Source organism: Pelodiscus sinensis, chromosome 1 (genome assembly GCF_052426305.1).
Source record: "Pelodiscus sinensis isolate ZL-2025 chromosome 1, ASM5242630v1, whole genome shotgun sequence".
In the NCBI taxonomy this organism is placed as follows: domain Eukaryota; kingdom Metazoa; phylum Chordata; order Testudines; family Trionychidae; genus Pelodiscus; species Pelodiscus sinensis.
The window spans coordinates 109,225,818-109,253,114 of record NC_143052.1 but is presented as its reverse complement, the minus strand read 5'-3'; the positions used below and the strand labels follow the sequence as shown (position 1 = coordinate 109,253,114).

General features: G+C 51.3%; 1 protein-coding gene across 8 annotated transcripts in view; it reads right to left on the bottom strand.

Moving 5' to 3' along the window:
• Positions 1 to 1,216: 1,216 nt before the first annotated feature.
• IQSEC3 (IQ motif and Sec7 domain ArfGEF 3) overlaps positions 1,217 to 27,297 on the bottom strand; it is a 154,803-nt gene continuing 128,722 nt past the window's right edge. For 2 of the 8 annotated variants that reach the window (XM_075940807.2, XM_075940832.2), the window contains 11 exons: positions 26,343 to 26,525; positions 25,828 to 25,989; positions 12,822 to 12,944; positions 11,570 to 11,736; positions 10,069 to 10,208; positions 9,122 to 9,247; positions 7,723 to 7,822; positions 6,434 to 6,595; positions 5,623 to 5,715; positions 4,671 to 4,714; positions 1,217 to 2,502 (listed from right to left, as the gene is read on the bottom strand). In XM_075940807.2, the coding sequence (XP_075796922.2) occupies positions 2,074 to 2,502; positions 4,671 to 4,714; positions 5,623 to 5,715; positions 6,434 to 6,595; positions 7,723 to 7,822; positions 9,122 to 9,247; positions 10,069 to 10,208; positions 11,570 to 11,736; positions 12,822 to 12,944; positions 25,828 to 25,989; positions 26,343 to 26,525 (1,729 nt within the window). In that variant the 3' untranslated portion in view covers positions 1,217 to 2,073. Of the gene's footprint in view, positions 4,588 to 4,670; positions 4,715 to 5,622; positions 5,716 to 6,433; positions 6,596 to 7,722; positions 7,823 to 9,121; positions 9,248 to 10,068; positions 10,209 to 11,569; positions 11,737 to 12,821; positions 12,945 to 25,827; positions 25,990 to 26,342; positions 26,526 to 27,297 lie in introns of all 8 variants that reach the window. The other 6 variants (XM_075940821.2, XM_075940819.2, XM_075940825.2 and 3 more) reach the window with 6 other exon arrangements.

The window sequence follows — 27,297 nt, the reverse complement described above, 5'->3', positions numbered from 1 at the left end:
CATCATGTACTGCTGGGATTATTTCCAGGCATTTTGCCAAATCTAGGCACTGCCTTGGGTGCCCCAGCCAAATACAGCGTGTCTCCCCCGCAACCCTGCCTGGGAGTCAGGCTGACACACTAGCTAGTGTGTGGTCTTCATGACCATGATTCGGGAACTGTTTTATCAGCATCTCATTCACACCCTGGCTAATCACAAGCCCTTCAAGCTGTGTCCTAGAAGAGCCCAGACAGGAAAGACAGCCTGACAGGCAGTATCAGATGGAGCACAGCTTTTGCTTCTACAGGTAGCCTCACTGAAGTCAAGGGGATAAGGCCCACTGAGGTAAAAGCCCTCCTGTCGCTAACTGGCATTACCTTGCCCAATGAATTAAGCATCCTCCACTATAATCCCCCACCTCCAGGTGCCCAATAGTAAAACTGCTGTGTCACCAGCCAACACCCGGCTCTCGTGTCTCAGCCGCACATGGAGAGGAAAAATCATCTCATGCTTTTTAAAAAAAATCTAAAATAAGGACCTAAAACTTGTTCTGCCCTATTTTCAAATTCTAAAGTCGCTCTGCTTAAGCCTCACAGGGAGATAGAGTGAGACACCAAAGCCTTTAAGCTAATTAATACCTGCTCCTCCCCACTGCAGGCAGATTTTTTTGCTAAAAATACAACCATAGCCTATATTAATGCTGGCTTTCTGCTCATCGGTGTTGCTGATAAGCAAGAGGAGCTGAGCTGGCATCTCCTCCAGTCATGCTGAAAGTTGGCTTGGAGGAGAAGGGCTGGGGGCCCAGTGGCGGCATGTGCAAGGAATGGGAGAGTGAGGATGGGACCAAATTCCCAACAGGGATAAACATACTCTGGGGCAACAGAGTATCCAGTCATGGTTCCCGGAGGCCGTCAGCCCCCTGTGGGCAACACTGAATGAAAAAGACTAAGTGAGAGGATTTCCCATCCCCCGAGGTGAACTTAATATTTGGCTTTTTACTCAAGAGTACAAATTCTAGTGAGTGGGAAACAGAAAATCATCTGGAAGAGGACATGGGCATGGTTGAGGAGGGGGAGTTCATCAGGTGTAGGAACATATTCTTTTGTGCCAGAAAAGATATTTGTGTGTTTGTGTGTGTGTGTCCACACACGTGTGTGTGTCAGGGAGCCAGACAGCACTAGCTCTTTGAGAAAGCAGCCCAGGAAGATTTTTTTTGTGTGTGTGTAGTTTTTTTGGGGGGGGGGGGGGGTTCTAAATCTCACCCTTCTGCTGCTCCAGAACAGATTGGTGTTTCCTTCCCTAAGCATGCGCCGCACATGCTTTACCCCTAGGTATATTTACATGTGATGAGCTCTGTTGGGTCTCAGCAAAGCTTTCTTGGTATAGCGTGTCCCAATTAAACAATAGCCAGAGTTGTGGTGTTCAAAGTGAGGTCATCGTTGGGTTCTACCACAGCTTGGGACACGCTCCCTCTTCCTGCTTGCGCTCTCTTGGACTCGGCTGCCGTGAGAGGAGAAGATACCAAAAGCTGGTGTGGCGGAAGCATGTGATGAGTCTCACAAGTTCTCAGCTCTGGCTTAGCAGGCAGCAGTGGTGACAGCAGCGCTTCCCCCTCTCCACCCATGATCTAGGCAAACTGGATGCTGTGAATGGTGAGCCTGTTTCCGTCAGCGCCCAGTGAAGTTTCAGGTGATAACATCTGTGGCAGGGGACAGGCGAGGGGCAGGAAGAGTGGGAAGGAGAAAGAGGGGCAGAAACAGCAAACTGAAGAGACAGAGTAAACAAAGCACAGACCCATTGAGCTCGCTGGGAACAGGGTGGCAAAACACTCTGGTGGGGTCCATGGGGGAGGCATGAGTAGGAGAGCGCGGCTGGGCAGGAGGCGCACGTGGAAGCGTGAGCTCCAGGGTGGGCAGATTCTATAAAGGGCTCTTCACAATTAGCATCATCTCAGGGAAGCTGGGGAGCAATTAGGTCTGTTCAGGTTTGTTTTTTCTTCTCTTTTACTAAAAAATAAATCCCAAACTAGATCTCTTTGTAGGCAGAAAGGGTGGTGGGGGAAATCTGTGCTGTTTGGTGGTGCTGGTGGTGTGGCTACACTAGGCTGCGGGAGCCACTGGAGTACCTACGCCTCTGAAGCAGGGAGCTGGGGGGGCAGTACTGATGGGGGTGGTTGTAGGGTGGTGGTGGAGGAGGAAGTGGGGGCTGATGGATGATTTTCACTGGGGTCCCGCCGCCTGCACTGCGCAAAGGGGTGGAGCTGCAGGAATCGGAGGAGACGTAGCGGGTCAGAGTCTGGTTGAGGGCCGGCTCCATACGAGCGAGACACGGCTTGTCCAAGACAATGACTTTGACAATCTGCTGGCACTGTACAAGTGTCCCTGCCGAGGCGGGATAGGAGGGTACCAATGCTGTCTCCAGCCTCTCCCGTGGCATGTTAGGACGCGTGCTGGCCTGCGTTCCACTCTCGGGCCCCAGGACGGAGTTGTGCTGGTACGTTTGAAGCCTGTTGTGAATTGACACCTAGTTTAGAAACAGTCAAAGAAGCATTAAATGTTACAAGACTTTTTCCCGTCTGCTACTACTGACTGCCCTGAGCCCCACAACCTCTCATTCGCACCAGCCCTAACCCACCCAAAGCCCAGTCCTCAGCCACAGCTTCCTCTCCCCCCAACACCAGTTATCTTCCCTCCCACCCCCCAGCTAGAGCTAAGGGCTCCCCTTGTTGCCATCCCATTAAAGACAAGGCCAGCCTTTCCAAATGCAAGGTGAACCTTGATTATCCAAACCCCTTGGGGCGCGCGAATGAGTTCGGAGGGTGGAGGCGTCTGAGAATTCTCATTGCAATGAATTGACCTGGGAGGCTGTGCCCTGGCTCTAGGCAGCAGGGTGGGTAGTTGCGGTGAGCAGGGTTTCAGATAATCAAGGTTGCACCGTTCTGCAAAACGACACCGGGCAGAGGCTCGGCGCAAGACTCAAGCCCGTCCCAGCGCCCCATCTCCCTGAGCAGGAAAGTGCACATGACTCGCTAAGCTGTTTACAAAGGGGGTTAAAAAAGCAGAAATCTGACATATTCCAGCAAACTGCAGCTCCCGCTGATCCGTTTGATGGTTTGTAAGTGAAAGGAAATGAGTTAAAAAAAATTACCCATCTAGCTGGTACAATGATAAAAGAAAGTCATGATGAAATGGCAGCAGATTAGGTAATCTCAGAGAAAATGGAGATGCTCTTCTGCTGAGGCAAATTACTGGGCCATTGGAAGGACGAGGGGAGAGGAAGAGAGGCTTCTGGGGTCTCAATGGACCTGATGAGAGTCCCCCATGTATGGGCATCCCCCGGATTCCAGAGTGAAAATGGTGAGGGTGCTCCAATATAATGGTTCTCACCCTGCACACAGGGGTTGGCAGGGCAACAGGCCAGATCCCAGAAGTGATTGGCTGCAGGGCACTGAAGCATGTGGGGGTCTCCAGGAAGAACTAGATGATGGCAGAGCTCTCCCCGCCCAGTGGTGTCTGCCAGGTGGTGGAGACCCCCTGTGGGGGACTGGCTGGCAACAGGGAGGAAGGCAGGGCTCTCGCTGGGGGACTGGGTGGCGGGAAGGACACAAGACTCCCTCAGGGGGACTGTGTGATAACGCAGCTCCCCTACCAATGGATGCTTGCAGGTAGTGATGCTCCCCTGGGGAGAATGGTGGCAGCCAGGTTCCCCTGGGACACTGACGAGCTGTAGGAAATGCCTCCAGAACTGGGTCATTCTGGGAGGATAGAATTCTGACTTGGCGAAAAGTGTCTGCAGCGTGCGGGGGGTTCTCACGAGCGCAAGGAATGGGAAGCTGCAAGGTAACAGAGCTTCCCTCAGCACCTTGAGGTGATGGAACCTCCCCTAGGAAGGAATCGGCTGCAAGGCCTGAAGTGCTAGCAGCACCCAAACTCACTGAGGCAATGCTCTGCAAGGAAGCATGGTTCCGAGCCCCATTTCCTGAGGGAGGTGCTATCTGCAGAGAAATGCAGCTTCTTCTTCCCTCAATGAGGACTGAGCACTGCAGGGGGATTGAGCGCACTATGGCAAGAGGCATCTGCTGGGAGATAGAGCTGCTCTGGTAAGCCAAAGCTCAGGATAGGTAAGACACATTGGAGAGATTTCCTAGGTAATACAGCTATGCTGGGAGAACAGGCATCTGGGAGGCAACGAGACTCTGCATAGGACAGCATATCCAGTCAGAACTGGTGGTCCCTGCGGAAATACGTGCAAACAGGACAATGGAGCTCCCTGCATAAAATGGTGAGTCTTTGGGGGCAAGGTTTGCAAGAAAGGTTACTGCGGGTAAATTTGCATCAGTGGCTGAATGGTGTTAGCAATGTCAGTGGCCTGTCAAGGCAAGTTTTTATCTAGGTTCTCAGTTTTCCCTTTAAGTAGCAGCGCGGGTTAGTCTATGGCGTTTGGGAGTTTGGTCCATGAGGGATGTTGCAGTTATAAAAACGGATTGAAAATGCTTTGAAGTTTAGGTTGGATTTGAAAGTTGTATTACCCGTCCTAGCAGTAACTTTTAATTGTATCTCTGGAAATTGGTAAAATTGTCAGTCTGGCTGGGGAGGCATTGATTAAAACCTGAGAAAAGAAACAACAGAGAATGTGAGAAGAGCTGAAGTGAGAGAGAATTACTTACCTCAGCTGCTCTGCATTCTACTTACCTCCACTGTGCTATCTGAGGCCTTCTCCCCCAACTCCTTCTTGCCTTTGAAATAAGACAGACCGATCAGCGAGGAAACCCACACCTCATGGCATCCAAAGGAGCACAGCAGGGGGGCTGACAGAATTGCCAGGCCCCTGGGCAAGGTGTGTGGCGGGTGCTGTGCTCCCAGAAAGGGCAGGGCCTCAGGCTCCAGGGCCAGGGTCAGGGTCAGCCGTCTCTCAGCACTACTCAGACTGCACTGCACCTTCCCCACCCCAGCTCTTAGCACTGCACAGACCTGTGTGTCCAGGGATCTGGCTGCTGCCACAGCCATAGTTGCAGCGGCGGTGGCCAGGAGCTCTGGGCCCTTTTAAATTGCCACCAGGCCCAGGAGAAGTTGCCCCCCTTTCAGTGGGCCTGCCATACAGCATGAGGACTGAGAATGGGTGAGGGGCTATCGAGCCTCTGGGTTCAATTGATGGCAGCAGATAGTTGTCATGCGATAACCACGTGGTGGGGTAGATTAAATGAGCGGCTGATCCCAGCTCACTCTCTTGTGGACGAGCACCCAAACCACCACGGTGTCTGGCCTTCATGGGCAGCTGTGGCAGAGAAGCCAGGCCAGGAATGAACATACAGCCTGTGCTACTTAGCGGTGGTAGGACGGAGAGAGAAGAGCTTGTAGTGCCACTGTCCATTTTGGGGATTAACAGAGGACTTTGGGCTGTCGCCTTTTCCCATCAATGGGTTCTCTGTGGCCATTTGCAGTCAGAGTGGCTTTCAGAGGGGCCTCTTAGGGACCTGCCGAGCACTTATGCTCAACTCACTTCCACTGTTTGCTGAGGGCTCAACCCTTACGCACAGGGCCGAGCACTCGCTCCCACTGAAGTCAATGGGAACACTTGTGTGAGGGTCTGAGTAACAGCAGCACAGTCAGCCGCCCCGCCCTCACCAGGACAGCGACCTCTAACCTGTCGGCGATGCTTGCTTGGACTGTGGTTCCATCTGAGCCCCGTTGGTCTTTAATGTAAGAGTCTTTGCCCCTTGCTGCTTCTCCAACTCCCCTGAGAGCCAGAAGGACAAAAGTGAATGGAGAGAGACAGGGACAAGAGCGAAGGTGAGGCAGAAGCAGAAGAGAAAATCAGCCAGAAGAACAGATGTGCACACAAGAAGGGAGCGGGGCGGGGGGGGGGGGGGGGGGGGGGTACAAGGGAAGACAGGAAAGAACTAGAAATTAGAGATGCTGTGTATGCACATACACATAACCACCCCCCCCCCCCCGGAGGGACAGACTCCGACACTCTTGTTCACAGTGAGTAGCACCCTACACCATGGGTGATGCGGTTGACTCCAACGGGAATACTCATCCATTCGGAAACAGAAAGGCCAACAGGGACCTCCTGGTCTAGTCAGACCTTAAGAGCATAGGTCATAGAATTTCACCCAGCAAAACACAGCTGGAGGCGAAGTAACTGGCTTAAGGTCGCTAGCAAGCTGTGAACAGAACCCAGTCTCCTAACCCACAGTCCAGTACCCTGTCTACTAGGCCGTGCTGCCTCTCTTGGAGTTAAATAATGCACCACGATGCAGGTTATCAGAACCTGTTGCTTATACAAGTTCATATGATCATTTCTGGGCATGAACACAGATAGGGACGATCACATGCATATTTCAACATTTACCCCCATGGATGGGATCTTCAACCCCCCACCCCGCCACCAAAACACACGGACATACATACAGTATGACTGCATGGGGTCTGGATAATGCTGGAAGCCTTACATTCAATCCGTATCTGTTCTAGCTCCATCACCTCTGCTATTGACTCTTTTAGATCTTCCACAAATTTCTGCATTTCCTCTGCACCCAGAGCACAGAAGTGCAGTACCTGTTTCTTGTCTGAGCCTGACACTGGAGTCACCAGGGTGATGCCGTGGGGGTAATCTGAGAAGGAGACATGAAAAGACATGGACCGAATGAGAAACCCAGACCTAACCGCACCAGCTCTTGCTTGAGATGTGGCTGCCTCGCTCCCATGACAGTGCAACTTTCGGGAACCCGTAACCCAATGCAAAGGTGCAGTGTGCCATCATCAGTTCTCTGGGGCAGGGACATAGTTCTGATTTTTGTGTCTGCTCTGTGTTTGCCCAGCCTGGCAGGATGGGGTCTCACTCTTGGTTTGCCTTTGGGCACTACAATAACAAACATTAACAATAACAACACTCCTAGATTCTAATCACAGCTCTGACAGTGACACCTCTCTGTGAAGCGTGGCCCATTTAACCTCTCAGCCTATCTGTCCAGCGCTGAGGATGGAAAGGGCTCTGCCTGAGCTAAGTACTATTATCATTTCTCTTCTCCATGGCACACACCACATAGACACCCATAAGTACCAATTAGCAACAGCAACAGCTTATGCAAATGCTGCCATCTCCTCCCGCTCTGAACCCGGCACCATCAGTTACGCAGAGTGTTTCTGGCACTTCTCCACGGAACCTGACTAAATAATGACACACAGTGGCTGCATTCCCAGACCATCAAGGTCAAGCTGATGAGGTTTGGGCTCATGCCACACTTTTGTGGGTGCCGTTCCAGCAGCTCTGTTTTGTCTCTTGGCACCTCTGGGGTGGGTGGAGGAGAAGTAGCACCTGAACAAGAGTGTCAGGGAAGGCAGAGCTGGATACATGATACTTGTGGCGGGGGACGACAAATCCTGCAGCCGCACTTGCTAAGAGTGTGCTCCATCTGGTTCTGTCTCCAGCAGGTGCTGGCTATGTGTGTGGTCCAGCCAGTGGCACCCCGTTCTGCTGCAGAGTGGGCTGTCCCCCTCTTGTGCTCAGGGGGAGCAAGGAGAGACATTCAAGCTGCCTCTTGTGCAGGCACAACTAGAAGGATAGCACACTGCCCCAACGCACTGCCCCACTACAGCAATAATTCAGCCCCCAGCTTGGCCAGCATGCTCAAATCCCTGCTGATGGATCCCTTTCCAGCTGGCGATTCCAGATGCAGGGACCTTCCCTCCAGCTCCACCTGCCAAACCCCTCCAAGGTCCCAGCCCACAACAGACTTACATTCGTTCTCAAAGAGATGGAACTGCATCCCCAACAGGCCAACCGACTTGCAAAATGTGTAGGTCGAGGAGCTCTTCTTCTTGGGGCAAAGTTTCAGGATCTGTCATAGAGAGAAAGACCCTCAGCCGCTGATGCCTATCTTAGAACAGCCATTTTCCCAATCCATCTTCCAGTCACTCCTGAAAACTCATTTCTTCCACTCATCAGGTTCTAGTGCTGAACTTTTCTCCCACTCTTGCTCCTGATAGGTCAGTGTTTGCCTGGTGTTGGCTTAAATTAGACTTCAAGCTCCCTGGGGTAGAGGATGTGTTTTCAAAGTGCTGTGGACATCTGTGTCTCTACGTGAATAAAGAATAACCTACCCGGTCTGTGGTAGGGAAGCAGCAACTTGGCACTGTCCATTAGGCAGGATTCAGACAGGCAGGTGGCTCTGCCTACCACGGCACTGACAGATAAAGAACTGAACTTCACAGAGAGGAATGGAGTTACTGTGGAAAATACTGACCCGGCTCAGACTGCTAACGGGACACAGAACCGTCTTGGGACATGGCTTATTGAAGAGTTGGAGATTCCTTTAGGTTCTACCATGGGGGATGCTGTAGCCCCTTCTTACAATGGAAGAGGGGAGACTGGTCTGTTCTTAGGACGTGAGGTTGGGGGTGTGCCATGGTCTAGTTTTGCCAGCAGCCTGGGCCTCTTACTGCTCTCCATTTTGACTGTGTCCTACGGGATCTGGAAGCTTCTTTGACATAAGAACGGCCATACTGGGTCAGACCAATGGTCCATCTAGACCAGTAAGGGTGAGTCTACACTGCAGGGTTTAACTCAAAATAAACTGCACAAATTGAGCTGTCAATTGCATATTTTATTTCGCAATAGGGAGCGTCTACATAGCACTTATTTCGAAATAGAGCACTCTTCCTCCAACTTCCCTTACCCCTCGTACAATGAGGGTAACAGGAGTAAGAAGTCCTCCAGCTTGACAGTATTTGGACACCATTTCAAAATAACTGCCTGCTGCGTAGACATGGACTAAGTTATTACGGAACAGCGCTAGTTATTTCAAAATAGTGTTACAGTGTAGACGTACCCTCACCTATCTTCTGAGGGGGCAAAAATGCCAGGTGTTTCAAGAGGAAATAACCAGAACAGGATAATTATCGAGTGATCTTCCCCCTGCTGTCCAGTCCCAGACTCTGGCAATCAGTGGTTTAGGGACACCCGGAGCATGGGGTTGTCCCTGACTATCATGGCTAATTGCCCTTAATAGATCAAGTTATCTAGGGTTTCTTTTGAGCCCAGTGATCCTTTTGATTTTCACATCATGCCCAGGAGAGCTTCCTTCTGCTCTGCCTCTCCTTCAGTGCCACTCTCCTGCCTCATTCCACAGCACGCTCACCACTAGCAGGTCGTTGAAGAGGAACACTTCCCTCTGGTGAGTGGCCTGCTTCTGCACTTTGTTCACGTCCGTCACCTCGTAAAGGCGGCTGCAGCAGACCAGCCGGCGATGGGGCACAGACAGAACCTGCAAGACCCAAGAAAGAAGTTAAGTGGGAATTGTCCTCACTGCCCCTCCCAACCCAAATGATTCAGTAACACCTCTAGCTACCCACCTCTAGCTCTGCCCACCTGTGGCTCTCTCCTCACCATCTTTTTTCCCGACTGCCACAGCAAGAAGTGGCCCTGATGGAGGCAGGCAGTAACTGGGAGCTCTGTTATTAGTGAACCAGATCACCATATGTCGGGCTTACAAGGATCGTGGCTGGCTGCTTACCCTCTTCAGCATCCTCCCATCACCCACCTCTGTGAGTTTTGTACTTTTCTGGCCCTTTCACACTGTTCGGGTAAAGGGTGTGGTTTTGCCTTACTCTCAATTCCTGTGGGGTTCTTTTAACATGTGGACTCCTCAGGGAACTCGTGGGACCACTGGCTGAGAACTCTTTCTATCAGACTTTTCCTTTCTTTCTTATGTCCTCACAAATCTTGAATGAGTCTGAAGCAGGACAGTGGTACCCCTGTGAGGTGTCAGCAGGCAGGGCCCGTGACAATACTTTTGGCTAGAGAGCTAGTGCATCAGCCGTCAGTTAAGACAAATTCTAGCTGAGAGGGAACGCCAAAACAATTAGGAAAGAGATTGCAAGAAAGAGGGGAATCCAAGAAACTGTTAAAGGACAGAAGGGAATGGAAGGAGAGAAAGAAGGGATTGTGGGAAAGAGGTGACTGGGGAAGAAAAAGCATAAGGATGCAACTGCGATAGAAGGCAGGGCAAGGGAGGAGATGACAGAGGAGACTGCAGGAGAGTGGGAAGTAGAGGTGAGAAGAATAGAGTGAGGTTTAAGAACTCACTGTTTTCATCCCTACTATGGATTTCTCCACCTTTGTGACGTAAGTTACATGATCCTCATTGGATTTGAGCTCTTTCTGTTGGATCCTCTCATAGATCCCCACCACCAGGTCCCGGGGAATGTCAGCTCCATCATCCACCCCTGCAAAGCACAGACAAGGTACAGTGGGCTAGGCAGAGAGAAAGGAAAGAACCGACAGTCTTCAGCAGGCACCGATTGCTTCCTTTGCACTGTGTGTGTGGGGAAGGTGGGGAGGAAGCAATCATTTCTTGGTATAATCTGGTGCCTTCTCTGATGACAGGATGATATAATCAGGATAATGCAAAGGATTTCATTATTCCACTTCTTGGTACACTGGCTTCTTTCCATGTGTTCCCTGGCATTCTCTAGTCACACTTTCATATTTATAGATCTTGGGCCACTCAGCAATAAACCTTGCATTGATTTCATCTAACCGCAGACATTACAGATGGAAGAGACCTATTAGGAGATTGAGCTCAGGCCCCTGCCAGTGCAGGATCCTGCCTGGTCTGGCCTTGCTGCACGTGTCCCCAGTAGTGTGGTTTCAACCACTTCCCTTCAAGATTAAGAAGTGATGTGGATGTGGATTGTGGTTAGATGACAACTAAAGTGAACCTCAAGATAAGAGGATGCAGCTGTGGATAGCAAGGAGAAGAAGGCTGAGTTACACAGGAAGAGGGAATAGCATGGAATTAAGGAAGGGAAGATTTAGGTGATCAGGAAAGTTTGTCCAAATATCTGAAGCACCAAGATGGGAAAGGAGGTATTCCAGGATATCCAACAGGATGTAACTAGGATGAAATCAAGCAAAGGAAAATGTCAGTCATCAGAGAAAAATTTTGAACTGTGATATTTATTTAAACTGTGTATGTATTTCTCAAGCAAAATGGCAGAAACTCCTCTTGAGTCTTTCAACAGAGAGCTGGACATATTGCTGGAGAATATGCTCTAGAGCAGTGGTTCTCAACTTGTTTCAGTCCACGGACCACCAGGCCAATCAAAAAAATTTTCGTGGACTACCTCCAGCACATGTAGCACAGGACGAACGACACAGCAACCGCTCCGCATGACGGCAGCAGCTACACTGATGCTCAGAACCTCAGATGGAAGTTACTGGCAACACAATGCGGTGCGTCCTAGGTGACACTACGGATGACGCGTCGCGTGCTTGTGAACACGACGTAAAACAGCCTAACGGCAGTGCCTGTTCCTGCCGTGTGACTTGACTTTGGACCACCGAAAAAGTCACCATGGACCACCAGTTGAGAACCACAGCTCTAGAGGACAATTCTGCATAGATTCACCCAGCTGATGGTCTAGCTAGGACCTAACCCGTCTCTTCCACCTCAAGCTTCTGCCATTCTGATTCAGAGAGAGCAGCAGCCCAAGTTACAGAAATCTCAGTTTGCCTTTGGCTTCAGCCCTAGCGCGCACACTCCTGCAGTGGCAGGAGTTATGTCTACCTGGGGCAGCACCCTTACCTCTTAGGTTCCGGATGAAGTCCTCCAGCATCATCTTCCTGTCGGGTTTGATGTTAGGGCTGTACATGTCTGTGTTGAGGAGGATGATTGCGAAGGCCAGGATGAAAATGGTGTCCGGGTTATGGAACTGCTGGACCACCTCCGGGTTACACATACAGTACCGCTGGCTGTAGTGGGAGCAATGCCCCGAGATACCATGGAGACCCAAAAGAGGAAATCAAATAGTAGACTACTCCAGATGAGCACTTAGCAAGGCCCAGACTTCTCTGGACTTCAACATGAAGGAGCAAAACACTTTCACAACCACGCCTGCCTTCATCTCACACAAACTGGGAGTATCTGTATGTTCCCTCAAGGCCCAACTTACCCAACAAAGGTAAATTGTGCCATATGAGCCCCACTGCCCCACAGGGAGCTCTGGGGACAAGTGTGTCCCGGCGGGGCTCCTCAGACTGGTGTATCTTGCTCCCCTAAGCACAGCAATTGTGGAGTGTGGCCCTGGGCCTGCCTCCTACTTCCCTGTTTTAGGGCACAGTACCCGCAGGTATGTGCTGAAGGAGCAGCCCCAGTGAAATAATGGCTGCTCCTGGCGTGGGTCACTCCCACAGGGATGGGGAGGTCCCTTGTGTGCCATCCCCCTTGCACAGCACATAAGGGACCATCTCACTCTGGCCCAGGATGCTGTGCCATCCTAAAAACATTGTTAATGCCTCAGTCCTCCAAGGAATCTCCTACTCTGTACCATGAATGCCACTAGGTTCCTGTGAGACAGGCATCTCTGTGCCTGCAGGACAGATGATATTTTCCCATTAGCCTGCCACTGGATTTACTCTTCCTTTAAAGGGAGGTTTAGCGCTGTCACTCTCTCTTCTTTGTCTTACAGCTGCAGAAGTGATAGCCACCCGCTTCACCTTGAAGCGGGCAACACATGTTAACTCTTTATGCTAAACACTCTGTTCCACCTTGTACTTAGCTATGAGATGCGGAGTATTTTCCCCAGAGCTGAAGAGGGGCTCTGTGTAGCTCAATAGCTTGTCTCTTTCACCAACAGAAGCTGGTACAACAGAAGATATTCCTTCAGCCACTTTACCTCGCGAGTGTCTTGGGACTAGCACGGCTACAATAACACTCTCATTCCAGTCACTCCTTTACTTCGCCTGACACCCCTACGTCCCACCTCTTATTTTCCACAACGTGAACAGCGGGAACAGCCAGCAGGGCCACAGGTACACCATAGCAAAAGCCCTCCTACCTGAAGGCCTCGATTAGCCGTTCCACCTTCTGGGCCTCTCCCTGCACACGGATGTGGGCTTGGAATTTCCTCAAAGCTTCATCCAGCTCCATGCCTGAGAAATCCATCTCGTCCACCACACAGCTAAGGGGAAAGGAACACAAACTCCTTCAGCACCAAGCCTACAGTAACACTCTCTCTGAAGGGACACAGGGCGGACTCATAAAGCAACTTGCCAGAGCTGAGAGTTGCCAAGAGAACTGCACTAATCCACTGTAAAAGCCACTAACACTTGGCTACAGCCTGCCTTATAGGGCACCAGGGGACACAAGAATGACACCAGCAGAGATTCCTATGGATTCTGCAGCAAGTGAGCAGTTCCTATGACGAGCCATGTACTTATTTCATCTCTTTCCTGTTGTCGGTCTCTTGCTCACATACTAACCCAAAACATTCACTCACCGTCACTCTTCATCGTACTCCTCTTCCCCACCCAATTCATCTACAACCGGTCTACTCATCCATTCCTCTCATACATGCCAGTCATTCATCCCATTGTCCCTACATGTACCCCTATTACCATTCATTCATGTGTTCCTCCTGCTTGCCAGTCTCTGGCAAGAAGTTCTACAGGTTGACTGTGTGTTGTGTGAAGAAATACTTCCTTTTGTTTGTTTTAAACCTTCTGCCTATTAATTTCATTTGGTGACCCCTATTTTTGTGTTAAGGAAGTTATTTATTTGTTCCCATATTTACTTTCTCCACACCAGTCATGATTTTATAGACCTCTATCATATCCCCCCCTTAGTCATCTCTTTTCCAAGCAGAAAAGACTTTTGCAGTCTCATTAATCTCTAATATGGCAGCTGCTCCATACCCATAATCATTTTTGTTGCCCTTTTCTGAACTTTTTCCAATTCCAACATATCTCTTTTGAGATGAGGTGACCACATTTGTACACAGTATTTAAGTGCAGGTGTATCATAGATTTATATAGAGACAATGTATTTTCTGTCTTCTTGGCTATTTCTTTCTTAATGATTCCCAACATTGTTTGCTTTTTTGACCATTGATGCACATTGAGTGAATGTTTGCAGAGAACTATCCACAATGACTCCAAAGGCTCTTTCCTGAGTGGTTACAAGTAATTTAGAGCCCATCGTTTTATATGCAGAGTTAGGATTATATTTTTCAATATGCATTATTTTCCATTTATCTAAATTGAATTTCATCTGCCAATTTGTTGCTCACTCACCCAGTTTTGGAAGATCCTTTTGAAGCTCTGCACAGTCTGCTGTGTGTGATTTAACTATTTTGAGCAATTTTGTATCAACTGCAAATTTTGCCACCTCACTGATCTCTCTAGATCATTTATGAATACATTGAATAGAACTGGTCCCAGCACAGATCCCTGTGGGACACTGATAGTTACCTCTCTCCATTCTGAAAACTGACCATTTATTCCTACCCTTTGTTTCCTGTCTTTTAACCAAGTTATCAATCCACGAGAGGCCCTTCTCTCTTATCCCATGACAACTTACTTTACTTAAGAGCCTTTGGTGCGGGACCTTGTCAAAGGCTCTCTGGAAATCTAGGTGCTCTATATCACTTGGATCCCCTTTTCTACATGCTTGTTGATCCTCTCCAATAATTCTAGTAGATTGGTGACATTCAGCATCCAAACAGTCCTCCATTCCCCTCTCCCATCCATACCACTTCTAAATATCACATATCCACCTGACCCCCTTCCATTCTATCCCTCGCCTACCCATATCATTTCCCTGCTCTAGGCATTCATTAAACTCCACCCAACCCCATCCCCACCCATTCATCCCAGAGACTATAGATTCCATCCCCCACCTCTTGATACTACCTCCATCCATAGCACTCACCCACCCATGCCAATTCTCACTCACAGCTGGCCATTCATACATCCTCCAAAACACATCACCCCCTCCCCATCCATTCTTCTCAGTTCATCCATCCCCGATTCAATGAACAAACATCTGTTCACCTCACTATTCTCTCACCAGTCTCTCCCCCCCCATTCTCACACACATCCATCCCTCCGTCATCAGACATTGTCTGTCTTTCCCTCTCCCCAATCTCACTTCTGCCTAGCTACTCCCAACACTCCGCCCTGCATCCCTCACTCAGTCTCTCAATCTTCTCTCCAGCTCACTCCTCCCTCCCTGCATCCACCCACTTCCCCTGACTAGTGCCATTCTCACTCATATAGGCCTGCTGCTGGGCTGCTTCAGTGGCTCCAAGTTTTCTGTTCTTGTATCCTGCTGAATAAGGGGCCCATCTTCTCTCCTGTTATCTCTACTGGATACATTAGCTGGGTTCTCTCTCTGTTGCTCTCCTGGGTATGTTTTTTAGGGGGTTCCCTCTGACACTGGGCCCTGGTTCTCCATCTAAAATGCTGCTGGATACAGGCCCATGATTCTTTACCTACATGTCTCCAGGATCTGGAGCCCAAATTCCTACCACCCTTGGGAATAAGACATCTGGGCACTTTCTCTGCGTGAAATACACATGCACAGACAAAGGCATATCTGGTTTAAAACAACAACAACAAAACCACAACCAAGCAAACCAGAGGGAGAAAAGCAAAGGAGCTAGTCTTCTGAGAGGGTCCATTTTCCATCAAGCAGCGGATCACAAGGACAGTCAGTGATGGTTTATGGAAGCAGAGGGAACGTCTACACTGCAATTAAAAACCCACGGCTGGCCTTTGCCAGTTGACTTACTAGCCTGAGCTTCACAAGCCCTAGTAAGGGACTTCTTAATTGTGGTGTAGACATTTGGGCTCAGACTGCAGCCCAGCCTCTGGGACCCTCCCCTCTTGCCGGGTTGGCATTAGGGGGGTAGCAAGCAGGGCTACTGCCCAGGCCCCCTGGCACAGGGGACCCCACAAAGCTAAGTTGCTCAGGAGTCAGCTTTAGCACTAGGTGGCAGGGCTCAGGACCCCAAGCTTCAGTGCTCTGTCTTGAGCACTAGCTAATTTAATACCAGCCTTGCTTGGTGGCTCTCTGAAACCCGCTCATGGTCCCCAGGCAGCCCCAGGTTCCCAGCAGAGAACCACTGATTTATATTACAATCAAACAACCTCTTAGCCTGAGCCCCAGTCAGCTGGCATGGGCGCAGCGTGGCTATATCTGAAGAGAATTCCACTCCCACCCCTATTTCCTTTTGCTATTTTTGTTTTTGTAGCCCTGGCACTCCTGTGTCCCGGAGGGGACATCCAGGCATCCTGCTGCTCAGCATTTAGCTTTGATAGCAGGAGAAGTTTTCCTCTGGTTAATCATTAGCAAGTTCCTGGCAGCAGCCACCTCTGCAGATGTAACATTTTTTAAAAATAAAAGCTCTTCCAGTGCTTCATTTCCCTGCACTGAGCCCAGTACTCAATTTGTAATGAAGGAGGTGCTGGGACCGGAGCAATTTTTTTACATTCATAACTGATGCAGCAAGTCCAGAGGTGCCGGGGCTATGAACTGTTAGGGTCAGCCCTGGCAAAGATTAAGCCTTGACTGAGCCCCAGCGAAAACTCTTGCTTGGGATGGGTGCCGTGGAAAGAAACACACCTCTTTGCCTACTTCCTTTCTATTCTGGCTCTAATCTGGGGAAAGCTGAGCCCTCCCTTCAAGTGAGTCAGACCCACTGCACCCCTGCAACTCTGCCACGTGGGTTAAAGGCTACACATTGTAATTTATACAGCTCTTGCTCTCTCCGGCTATTCCTTCACTTCCTATACTTTGCGTAAAGCTGGGTCATGCATGTCAGAATGTGTCACTTCCTCTGTTTGCTTACCCCTCACTTCTTGCTTGGAAGGGTTTCTTCACTGCTGTAACTGCTGCAGGCTTGTTTTTTGCTCCACAAAAGCAAAGCTGAGACTCTGGAGGCCAGCTGACAGGCCTGTCTGCACCACCTCCATCTAGTCCTTTGTGCCTTCTTTCCGTTAGGCCTCTCCAGAACCCACCCCACCGCCTTACCTTCAGGACATTCCTTATTCTGCCATCATAATTCCATTGCCTGCTCCATCCCTGCGGAACTAGTTCTGGCCCCCCAGTGGCTGCCTGGGTGAACAGGACGGGGCACAGGAGGAGCATGCACCAGCCTTTGGGAAATGCGGTGCTAATAGAAATGGCAAAAGAGGGACGAGATCTGATTTAGCCAGTCCCCCTCAGCTTGTGCTCCATTGGTCTGGCAGATTGACTTGGGCTCCAGCAGCCTTTCAAAGGTTCTCTGCAGTCTTTATAACATACAAACTGTAGCACGCGGATGCATGTTCACAGCCACTCAACTTCCCAGGACTTCCCAGGGGACTCCAGGAAGGAGGCTCACTTCTTTTCAAAAGAAGTAGAGACTGTGCAGGCTGAGCTTGGATTGCCTAGGCCAATAGCCACAAGCACGGTAAGTGTGACACTGTCTCCTCAGCCTCCAGTTCCTTGGTGCAAAGGCAGCTCAACCTTCCAGGGAGCAGGCTGCACTAGCAGCTGTAAGACCGGGGTGAGGCTGAACCAGGGTGGGTTTCTGCCTCCGTGGCAAGGATCACACAGCTCTTCCATGTGCCGTAACAGAAGGCTGGTTCATTTCTCCATACAAGCCCCGGTGATGGCAGTGTCAGTAAATGGACTGAGGGCAGTGTAACTGCCTGGCTGAGCCGGTCCCCTCCAGATTCCTCCCCCACTAACACAGTGGAACCAGCGATGAAAGACTGTCCTCAGAGTCCAGCCAGCTTGGCAGTGAGCCCCGGGCACCGTGGGACAGGTCTTTGGGAATCTGCTCACTGTTGAGTGCGGACATGAGCATTTAAGTGGTTAGCCGAGTGCCACCAAAATGAGGATTAGTTATTTTGATTCAAGGTGGTCCCAGCAAGCTGGGGCGTAGGAGAGCGCAAAATGCAGGCACCGGGCACCCACTGGGGATCAAGCCCAGAGGCCTCGCATTCCCTGGGGATGAGAACTGGGGCTTGGCACCCTCTGGGATCATTTTTCACTGTCATTCCATTTCTAGCTGCTGCTCCTTGGGCCTCCTTGCCCAGTGGTGGTGCGCCCAGAGGCACCTTGCACAACGCAGGCAGAGGCATTGTGCCAGGGGTGACTGTGCCGCGAGGCCAACAGCACAAGACTAACCCCGGCGATGAAGACTCCTGGTGAAAGAGTTCGGAGGAGGCCAGGAGCAGCTGTACCGTATGGGGCTCCAAGCGGCTCAGCCAAGTGCAATGACCTATTTTTAAGCTTTTCCGCTCAGGTGACAATGCAGCAGGAGCTGGGGCTGCAACTAAAAACGTCTGTAATGAACTCACAGCCTGGGCTCAGGGAGGGAGCAGAGGAAAGGCAGCCAGGTGGAAACTCTTAAAACCACAAGGCTCAAACATATTAATAAATAACATTCCACCCCCACCCCCAAAAATGAATCAGAAATTCAGGGCAAACTGGAGGAGAAGGGTTCAACTCACACAAGGAGGCTGCACTGCACATGCCAGTGGCTCCACCCAGGAGCACGGCCTTGAGTGCACAGCTCTCCTTGCACTAGGGAGGCTGTGCCATGCACACTAGCCCTGCAAGGGCTCAAATGGCTGCAGGGTGCAGGCCAACTCACAGAATAGGGAGACACTACTTCATCCACAATGGCCTTCCTGGTCTGAGAAGTGCATGGCACAGCCTGCCAGCTTTTCTGCCTTACAAGGGGAGCTGCCAGCCCATTTCTCCATGCAAGAAGCTACACTGTCTACACAGTCCTTTTTGCACAGAACAGACTCCCCAGTGCAGACACAAGGAGGGCTGTAAAAACATGCATGCCTCTGCTTTCCTGAGGGGTGCTCTGCCAAGCCGACAGGCCTCAGGACATGAGAGTGTCTGTGCTGTGTACAAGGTTATAGCACAATCTTCCTATCCCGGAGAGCCTAGCAAGAGCAGAAGTTGGGCTGTGCACAGGCCTATCACACATGAATCATCGAACACTAGGACTGGAAGGGACCTCGAGAGGTCATTGAGTCCAGTCCCCTGCCCGCATGGCAGGACCAAGCACCGTCTAGACCATGCGTTCCCAAACTGGGGGGCGTGCCCCCCTGGGGGGGCGTGAAGAAATTCCAGGGGGGGCGCGAGGTAACCCAGCCACACGCACCCCGGTCAATCCCACCCCAAGTTTTGCTGCTATTTTTTTTGGGGGGGGGGCGTGAGGGTTTCTAAAAAATCAAAAAGAGGGTGTGATGCGGAAAAGTTTGGGAACCACTGGTCTAGACCATCCCTGACAGGTCTGTCTAACTTGCTCTTAAATATCTCCAATGATGGAGATTCCACAACCCCCCTAGGCAATTTATTCCAGTGTTTAACCACCCTGACAGTTAGGAAGTTTTTCCTGATGTCCAACCTAAACCTCTCTTGCTGCAGTTAAAGCCCATTGCTTCTTGTCCGATCCTCAGAGGCCAAGGAGAACAATTTGTCTCCCTCCTCCTTGTGACACCCTTTTAGATACTTAAAAACTGCTCTCATGTCCCCCTTCAGTCTTCTCCTTTCCAAACTAAACAAGTCCAATTCTTTCAGTCTTCCCTCATCGTTCATGCCTTCAACGTGATCCGCATTGTGTACGTCTCCTCCCCCTCCTGAAAGAGTACAGCACGCCTGGCTCTCCTTGCGATAGGGAGGTAGTGGCATGCACAGTTCCCAGCTCAAATCTTACTGGAGACACTGCACACAGTTGGCAGCGCTAGGCAAATCTATCTCCCCTCATTATTAATCTGTGGATGAACGAAATCCACGGTCTTACCTCCAGCGCAGAGCCACCGTTCAAATCCTCTTGTAATGCAAATCTCTTGGGGCCCCTCAACAGGGGACGCTAACTCCTTGGTGAGTGTGGTTGTTTTGGGGTTAGCCAGAAGCCTCCTGTGCCCATCCAAGGGCAGATAATGGGTGAAAGAGCAAACTGGCTTCCCTCGCTGAGAACTGCCTCCCTCATGCTTCTGGCTGTGAATTTCCATTTCCCCAGAGGAGCTGCTCTCTGCCTGGCTGCCCATTAGAGAAAGGGGAAGGCAACATGTGTCTGGCAGTGAGGCGAACAGCATGCCCGCAAGGAGAATGCGTCAGGACAAACCCAGCACTCGCATTCTAACGCTGCCCTGCCCCTATTCACCGCAACATCTCCTATGTTCAAAAAAAGCTCTCCTCTGGGAACAAATGAATCAGGACAGCTGCTCTGACCTTCCTGGGATCCTGTGACCCAGAGCGCAAGCAATCCAGCCCAGTGGCACTTCATTCATGGCCTGGGTCACGTGAACTGGCTGATGAATGAACCAAGAACATATGAAATCCTGAGACACAAACAGCAGGGATGGAAGGACGAGTGCATGAAAGAACTGAATGAAGGCAAACAAAAAGCCAGCATGAGCACATGAATGTCAACAAAGGCAAGAGAGGAAGTGCTAAAAAGCAAGAGCAAGAGCGAGAGACTGAATAAATGAATGAGAACAGAAACAAGCAAGCACCAAACTAAGAAAGCACAGAAGAAAGAATTGCTGGAGAAAGAGATGAAGGCAAGACTGATAATGTTGCTCATCTGAACAAAATACTGTGAACGCTGACGTTTTTCACTTTCCTTCCCACACAGCTATGGGAGTTGTCTGATAGATTGTGGGCAACACAGGAAATGCAGACATCCTAAAAACCACTCAGATCAGTGGTCTAGTGGCTGCATAGGCGGGGTTTGGGCTCCAGATCTGGGTGAGCAACCTGTGGCCCATGGGCTGAGTCCGGCCTATCAGACCTTTTACTTTGGCCCTCAAGCTCCCGATGGGGAGCTGGGCTGTGAATGTGCCCCACTGTGCCCAGCACTGCAGCTGAGGGGGGGGGGGGGAGCAGGGTTGGGGGCTTGCCCTGATCCATGTGTGCTGTGGCTCTGTGCGACTCCTGGAAGCAGGGGCAACCAGGGAGCTCTGCATACAGCCCCTGGACCAAGTGCTGGCTCTGCAGCCAAGAACTGTGGCCTATGGGAGCTGTGGAATGGCACTTGCAGACGGGGCAGCACGCAGAGCAGGCCTACCAACAGGGAGGGAAAAGGGGGGCAGCTGCCCTAGGGCATGGTGATACAAAGGGGCCCGAGGCTCTGGCCGCCATTGCTGCTGCAGTAGTACTGCAGCCAGCGCTGAGGGCCAGTTGCCCTTGGCCCCACCCCTTCTGGGAATGTGGAGCTGTCCTCCCCCCTGACCTGGAGGCTGCCAGCACCCCAGGGCAGAGCTGCCTGGATGTGTCTCCATATAGGAGCCCGAGGGGGGTTGTGCCACTGCTTCTGGGAGGTGCTTGAGGTTCACAACACCCGAGCCTGCACCTTTGAGTCTCTCCCAGGGCTCAAGCCCCTGCCTGAGTCCTGTCCCTCCTCCTGCCCGCCAAAACCTTTGATCCCAGCCTGGAGCACCCCAGTGCACCCCAAACCTCTCATCCCAGCCCCACCACAGAGTCCGTACCCTCTCACTGCACTCCAAATGCTTCTCCCAGCCCTGATCCTCCTCCTGTCCTCTGAACCCCTCAGCCCCAGCCCAGAGACCCTCACTGTATCTCAAACTCCTCATCCCTGGCCCCACCTTGAGCCTGCTCCTTTAGCCAGAGCCCTCTCCCCTTTTGCATCCCAGCTCCTGCCCCAGACCAGACCGCCTTACCAAACCCTGTACTCCTAACTTCTAGCCCCACCTCAGAGCCCCCAGCCAGAGCCCTCGCCCTCTCCCATACCCCAACCCCCAATTCTGTGAGTATTCATGGCCCTCCATACAATTTCCATACTGAAATGTGGCCCTCGGGCCCAAAGGCTTGCCCAGTCATTCTAGACCCTCATGCTCTGAGCTGGCTCCATGCACTCTATGAGGGTGGCAGAGAATGGGTCACATCTGGCTAACTACTACATCTGTTTGGCTTCCTGCAGGAGCAGTGGGATTAGGATCCAGTGGGAGATGCGCTGGCCCTCTTCAATCAGAGCGTGGGTTCTCGCACGGGAAGGTCTTACTGGTTGAACAGGGAATGAATGTCCAGGATGGGATTTGCAAAAGTGCACAAGAGGCTAGTAAGCTCCCGACTAAGCCCTTAGGAGCGCAGGCTTATTGACTTTCAAAGGAACTTGTGCTCTTCTGTCATTCAAAAACACACTCCACAATGTGTTCAAATAGCACAGAGTATGCAGCTCCCATGCTGCTGATTGTTGGTTTCATTGGGTGAGATGGAATTAGAGGAGGAAGAGAGGGAGGTGAGTGGAAGGAAGAGTATTATTTCAAGCCTTGCAGAGGCTTGGAAGTCCTGACTTGGGAGTTGTGGGGAATTATTTACCAAACTGGCTAAATCTTGTGCGCGTTAAAGATCTTTACAGCCCTTGATATATAACATGCACTGCGATCTACACAGTATCGTCCTGTTATCTTCATCCAAGCCTACATCAAAGGAGGTCTCGTTTTTTAAAGAACGGTGCAAAAACATTTCTGCAGTTATTCACTCTGGTAAACGACAAAAGAAACAGAAGGCAGGTCACATGCCCATCTGCCTGAGTGGAGCTCTGTAATAGCCCCAAATGCCCCTCGAATCCAATAGGAGCCTCCTGAATAAAGGCACTGATGCGGAGCCAATCATTTGTGGCCTGGGCCATGCTACTCAACACTTGAGTGTAGGAGGGCGGCTGGTGCTGTTCACAGCTGTTTTAAGGGCTGTCTTATTATTTATTAACTTGGGTTGGTTAATGTAAGCTGGCTGCGATAGGAAGAATGCTTACAGCTCACATTTCCAACACAAGGTTTTTGTTGCTCTTCATATTACACTACAGCTAAATTCACACAGTGAATCTCCTAAATAATGTAAATGGCTGCCACAGCAGGGGGCGGGTGTCTCAGACTCGTGCGTGTAATTTGTATGCACAGCTGTCCACCGCCACGCACGCGGTCGTGGTCGCTGAGTGGGTCGGTCGCCCACCTGGATGCGCTTGTCTGGGGTCGGCAGTGATGCCAACCAAGCACGTGTGATCATGTGGCTGCTCGTGCAGCTGAGAGAAGGAGGCAGGGCACTAATGATGCGGGCAGCACTGAACTCCTCAGACAGAGCACATCTGGGCAAGTTGTAGACTAGGTCACGTGGCCCTGCAAAGAAGGGCAACCACAGAGACATTGGCCATTAGGTCTTACTGCCCTGAGCATAAAGGTAGCTGAATGGACTTAACTGTGGGGCCACACTGCCCTTACCCCAAAAGGCAAATGTGGTGAACTTGCCCCACAACAACAAGCCACAGAACTTCTCTACCCCTCTATAAATGGGACCCAATGATTCCCCTTCACTTTTGTTAAATGTTACGATGCCTCTGGCTGAGTAGTTCTTCGGAGGTGCCATGTGTATTGAGGGCGGTACCCCGATACATTCACCCACCAAGATGCACATGCACTCACAGCTCTGCTGTTGTGCCGTAGCGCGCTATGTAACAATGGCACGGCAGCTACACCGTATGTGCACTGGGCTGCATGGCTCAGGCAGGTTCTATGGTAGGAATCTCTCTCGCAGAATCCTCGCACATCCTTTGTTTACCCAAGAGACAGAGAAGAACATTGTCAGTGGGGGCTGATGCACAACCCAAGGCTGGCAAGAATTATCCACCTACTGCTATCGCAACCACCCCTCTCTCTGTGCTGAGGATGGGCTTGGATTTTAAGAGTCTCTGTCTGGAGATGCAGCCCACACATTGCCTGCTGGAGAAAAAGGCAATTACTTTTAATTGTGGCGCTCAGCATGAAATGATTTGAGAGACCATGTGTCTCAATTACGGCTGGATCAATTCGCACACAGAATATGAAAAAGAAGGGCAGGCTACATAGTCAGGGACCTATGGCAATAAAATAACACTGATCTCTGCCATAAATGGTGGGCCTTGAAATTTGGACCCAAGTTTTGCTCCTGATCTGACATCTCTTCCTTCCCCAGAGTTATGGCAGGTGGGGAGGGGGGATGAATTGGAGAGAGAACTTGGGTTTCCAGTTCAGCTCTGTTCATCACAGGCTCTTAATTAATGTGGGTGTCAACATTTGGGAGACTGGGGGAGGGGTTGTGTTCTAGGTTCAGGCCCATCTTTGATTTGTAGCAAGGTATTTAGTACAAATCTTTCATCCCTATAGAAAGAAAGACTCTAGCTGAGAGCTATGACTTGTGCTGATGTAAATGTAGCTAAGGACCCATGCTGGGCATCTCCAGAGAGTCAGTGCTGAGTGACCTGACCTCCTAGTAGTGATTTCGGAGATGGCCTCACAGCGCCAGGCCCCGAGAAAAGGAGAAGTCACTGTTGCTGAGGAGAAGGGCTAAGCAGACACACTGGCTCAAACCCTCCCTGCTCTTGTCTTGCTTCCTTGGCTCTCAGGAGAGTTTCACTTTGGCTCTCTCTTCAGCAATGTTGTTTGCCATGGTCCAACAGCGGCGCTAAGTCAGCTTGCAAACAGTGGGTGTTCCACTTCTTCTACTGGTTGAGACGCCCATACAGGGGCCCTCCTGTATCTGAGTGACCTGAAGGGGAACAGATCCTTGAGGGCTGGGCAATAAAAGAAACTCAGGCAAGTCACCTGGGCCAGTAGAGTGGGAGACCAGCACATAAACTGGGACCCGTGGAAGAGTCATTCTTGGAAGAAAGCCTGTCTTCTCAGACAAGGGCCAGAAGACAAGGTAAAACTCTTCCTGTCCCCATCCCAAAGTCAGGAGGCAGCAAGTGGGCGACAGCCCTGCAGACCATGATGAGGAAGGCAGAACTGGTTGGAGGCAGGCTCTGGTAAAGCACATATGGGCCTCAAAAAGCAACTAGCAGTTTCCAGCCTGACGTGCAGGGCTGATGGAAGGGCTCTGAGAGCCATATGACTTGCAGGAGCAGGGCAATGAAGCCTAGCAGAATGACCTATCATAGGTAGCAGCTCAACAGGAGCAGAAAGGAGCCTGAGACTGGCCAAGCAGGCTGGGGAACTCAACAGAAATGGTGCTGGAGGCAGCTGTGAGCAAAGACAACCTCAGCCCATGGAAGCGGATGGGATGGGATTGTTGGCCAGCCCTCGGGGATTGCCAAGGCCATAACAATCTAGTGTGTTCTAGACAAGGCTCTCCAAGCACTTCACACACGCCCACAGCACGGGCCCCCACAGCAAGGATCCTTCTAAGCTGCACCGCAGCACAGCCCCATAGCTGTGAATGAGCCCCGCCCAGCCCGGGGAGCTGGAGCTGCCTGGCTGGGGGAGGAGCTCTTCTCCCTCAGTGGCAGCAGCAGCTCGCTGCTGAGGACAAAGCAGCGAGTCTCTCCCAGCTGGCAGGGAGGGGACGTGTCCCTACCCGCTAGGAGAGACTTGCTGTTCTGTCTTCAGCAAGGAGCTGCTGCTGTCACTTAGAAGGAACCTTGCCCTGTAGTTATTATCCCCATTTTACAGATGGATGCAACTCAGTGACAGTGCTGGGAATGGAAGCAGCTCTCCAGCTCCCCAGCCTGTCCTGCAACTACAAGGCAGTGTCTCACCTCTCCTGCTTACCTCCATCTCCTTCTACGGAATGCCACGGGATCGTTAACTAATACCCAAGGGAGCCAGGGCCCCTGATCTCCCTCTTGCTCACCCCAGCATTACGCCCCTATAAATCCAGTGACCCTGGCGGCTCTGACTGCTGAGTCACACCAGCCAGGCCTGGGGTTATTACCTGAACCTAGCTGGCTGAAGGAGCTGCGGAGGAAGAGATGCTGAAAGGCCAGAACAGTTGCTGCTGCTGCACCAGAGAGAGGGGGGCTGCAGAAGCCCCTCATGACACAGGAAAGTGTGTGCGGGGAGCAGGGGAGGGAACAGGACTGGGAGAAGGTGAAGCACATTCACTGGCAGGGGGAGAGCGAGGCGAGTGGGAGGAGCAGGCGTGTTCATGGGGACAAGGGGGCACATCCCCTCAGAATGGGGAGGGCACATTTATTGAAAGTGGATTAGGAAGGGGGCCAGGAAAACCCACCCCGAAGGAGAAGGCAGTTGTGGGGAGAGGGGAAGGGTCTCCACACTTACTCCAGGACGTCCCTGTTGAACTGCTTCTTGCTATTGCCCAGGAACTCCCCGATCATCTGGCGGCTGAGGCCCTTGCGCTGGAGCAGGAAATGTGCCACCCCGATGGGTGTGTCTGGGATGAAGCCCCGGGAGATCAGGAACTGGATCCCTTTGTCTGGGTTTCTGCAAGAGAAGGACAGGGACGGTGAGCCAGACACTCACTTCAGGGCACCGTTGCCTCTGGAAGGCGTCTTCTTGGTGAGTCCTCTCCCACATTCCTCCCCTGTGACTGGCCCGGTTGTGGGGCAGGGGCAAGGCCAGCAGCAGCTCCATCCAGCTTGCAGGGGAGAACCTCATCCAGCCCCTGCCATGTCACAGGGAGGAGGTGAACATGGTTCTGATTCCAAGGACAGAAGCCCTCATGGCACCTGTCCAGCTGGCGTGTCTCTCTGTGAGGCAGCCTGGAGTGCTCACAGGGAGGCCTCTACAGGGACTGCGAGTGCCCTGAGAAACACCGCCTTCCCTCCAGCCCCCACCTCGGAGCAGCTCTGTGTCTTGCGTCAGCGTGTCTGTGTCTGTCTGTCTGCTCAGAGAATTCTCTGCGAGTTGCACACGTGGGACTCTGCAAGTGCTTGTGATTCTGCAAGCGTCTGCATGTGTGTTGTTCGATTCTGCACATGTCTTTGTGGGCAGGCGCATCTCTGAGATCATGTGGGTTTCTGTGGACAAAAACACAGTAGGTGTGGGTCACCCATGAGTGTTTCTATGTGTGCTGGGGAGTGCCTGTGTTTAGTGGCGGGCTGTGTGTGTGTGTGTGTGTGTGTGTGTGTTTGGCACAGAGGGACATATTGAAGGTTTGCATGTATCTCTTTTGTCCCTATTCCCTACCACCGTGGCAGGCTGTCATTTGTGATGCACTCTAGCAGACAGCACTCTGGCTGTCAGTTAGATTCACAGGGGAATCAGCAAACCCCGAGGTGGTTTCCAAATTCCTCGTGGTTCCCTGATCCAGGGTGGCTGGTGCTTCCTCCTGAGGCAGGAATGTCCCGTTTCTGTAGTTAGCTCTGGTGCAGGGGACTGTTTAAAGGGTTTAACAAATGGATTTGCACAATCAGCTTCCTGGGCGGAAGAGCACAGTACACAGGAGCATGAGTGCTTGATTCCTCCTTGACTTTTACTGCTCAGCTCTACCAGGTGATCAGGGTCTGTGCAAACAACTCATCTGTATGAGGATGGGACAACGTGCCAGAGGGTGCACTCTCCTCTGTAGGAAAGGCCCATGGGACAGACAAGAGTGCATGTATGGAAATTATACTCAGTGCCACGGAATGGCACGTACAGAATGAACTGAAATGAACAAAGTTATAATCCTAGTGAGAAAGGCAGAAATTCAAGCTATTCAGTATGCATGAGGGAGTCCGAACAAACACCCTAGTGAAAAGCCCAGGCTCACTTAACCCATTACGTGCTCCTTAACACACCACGTACATT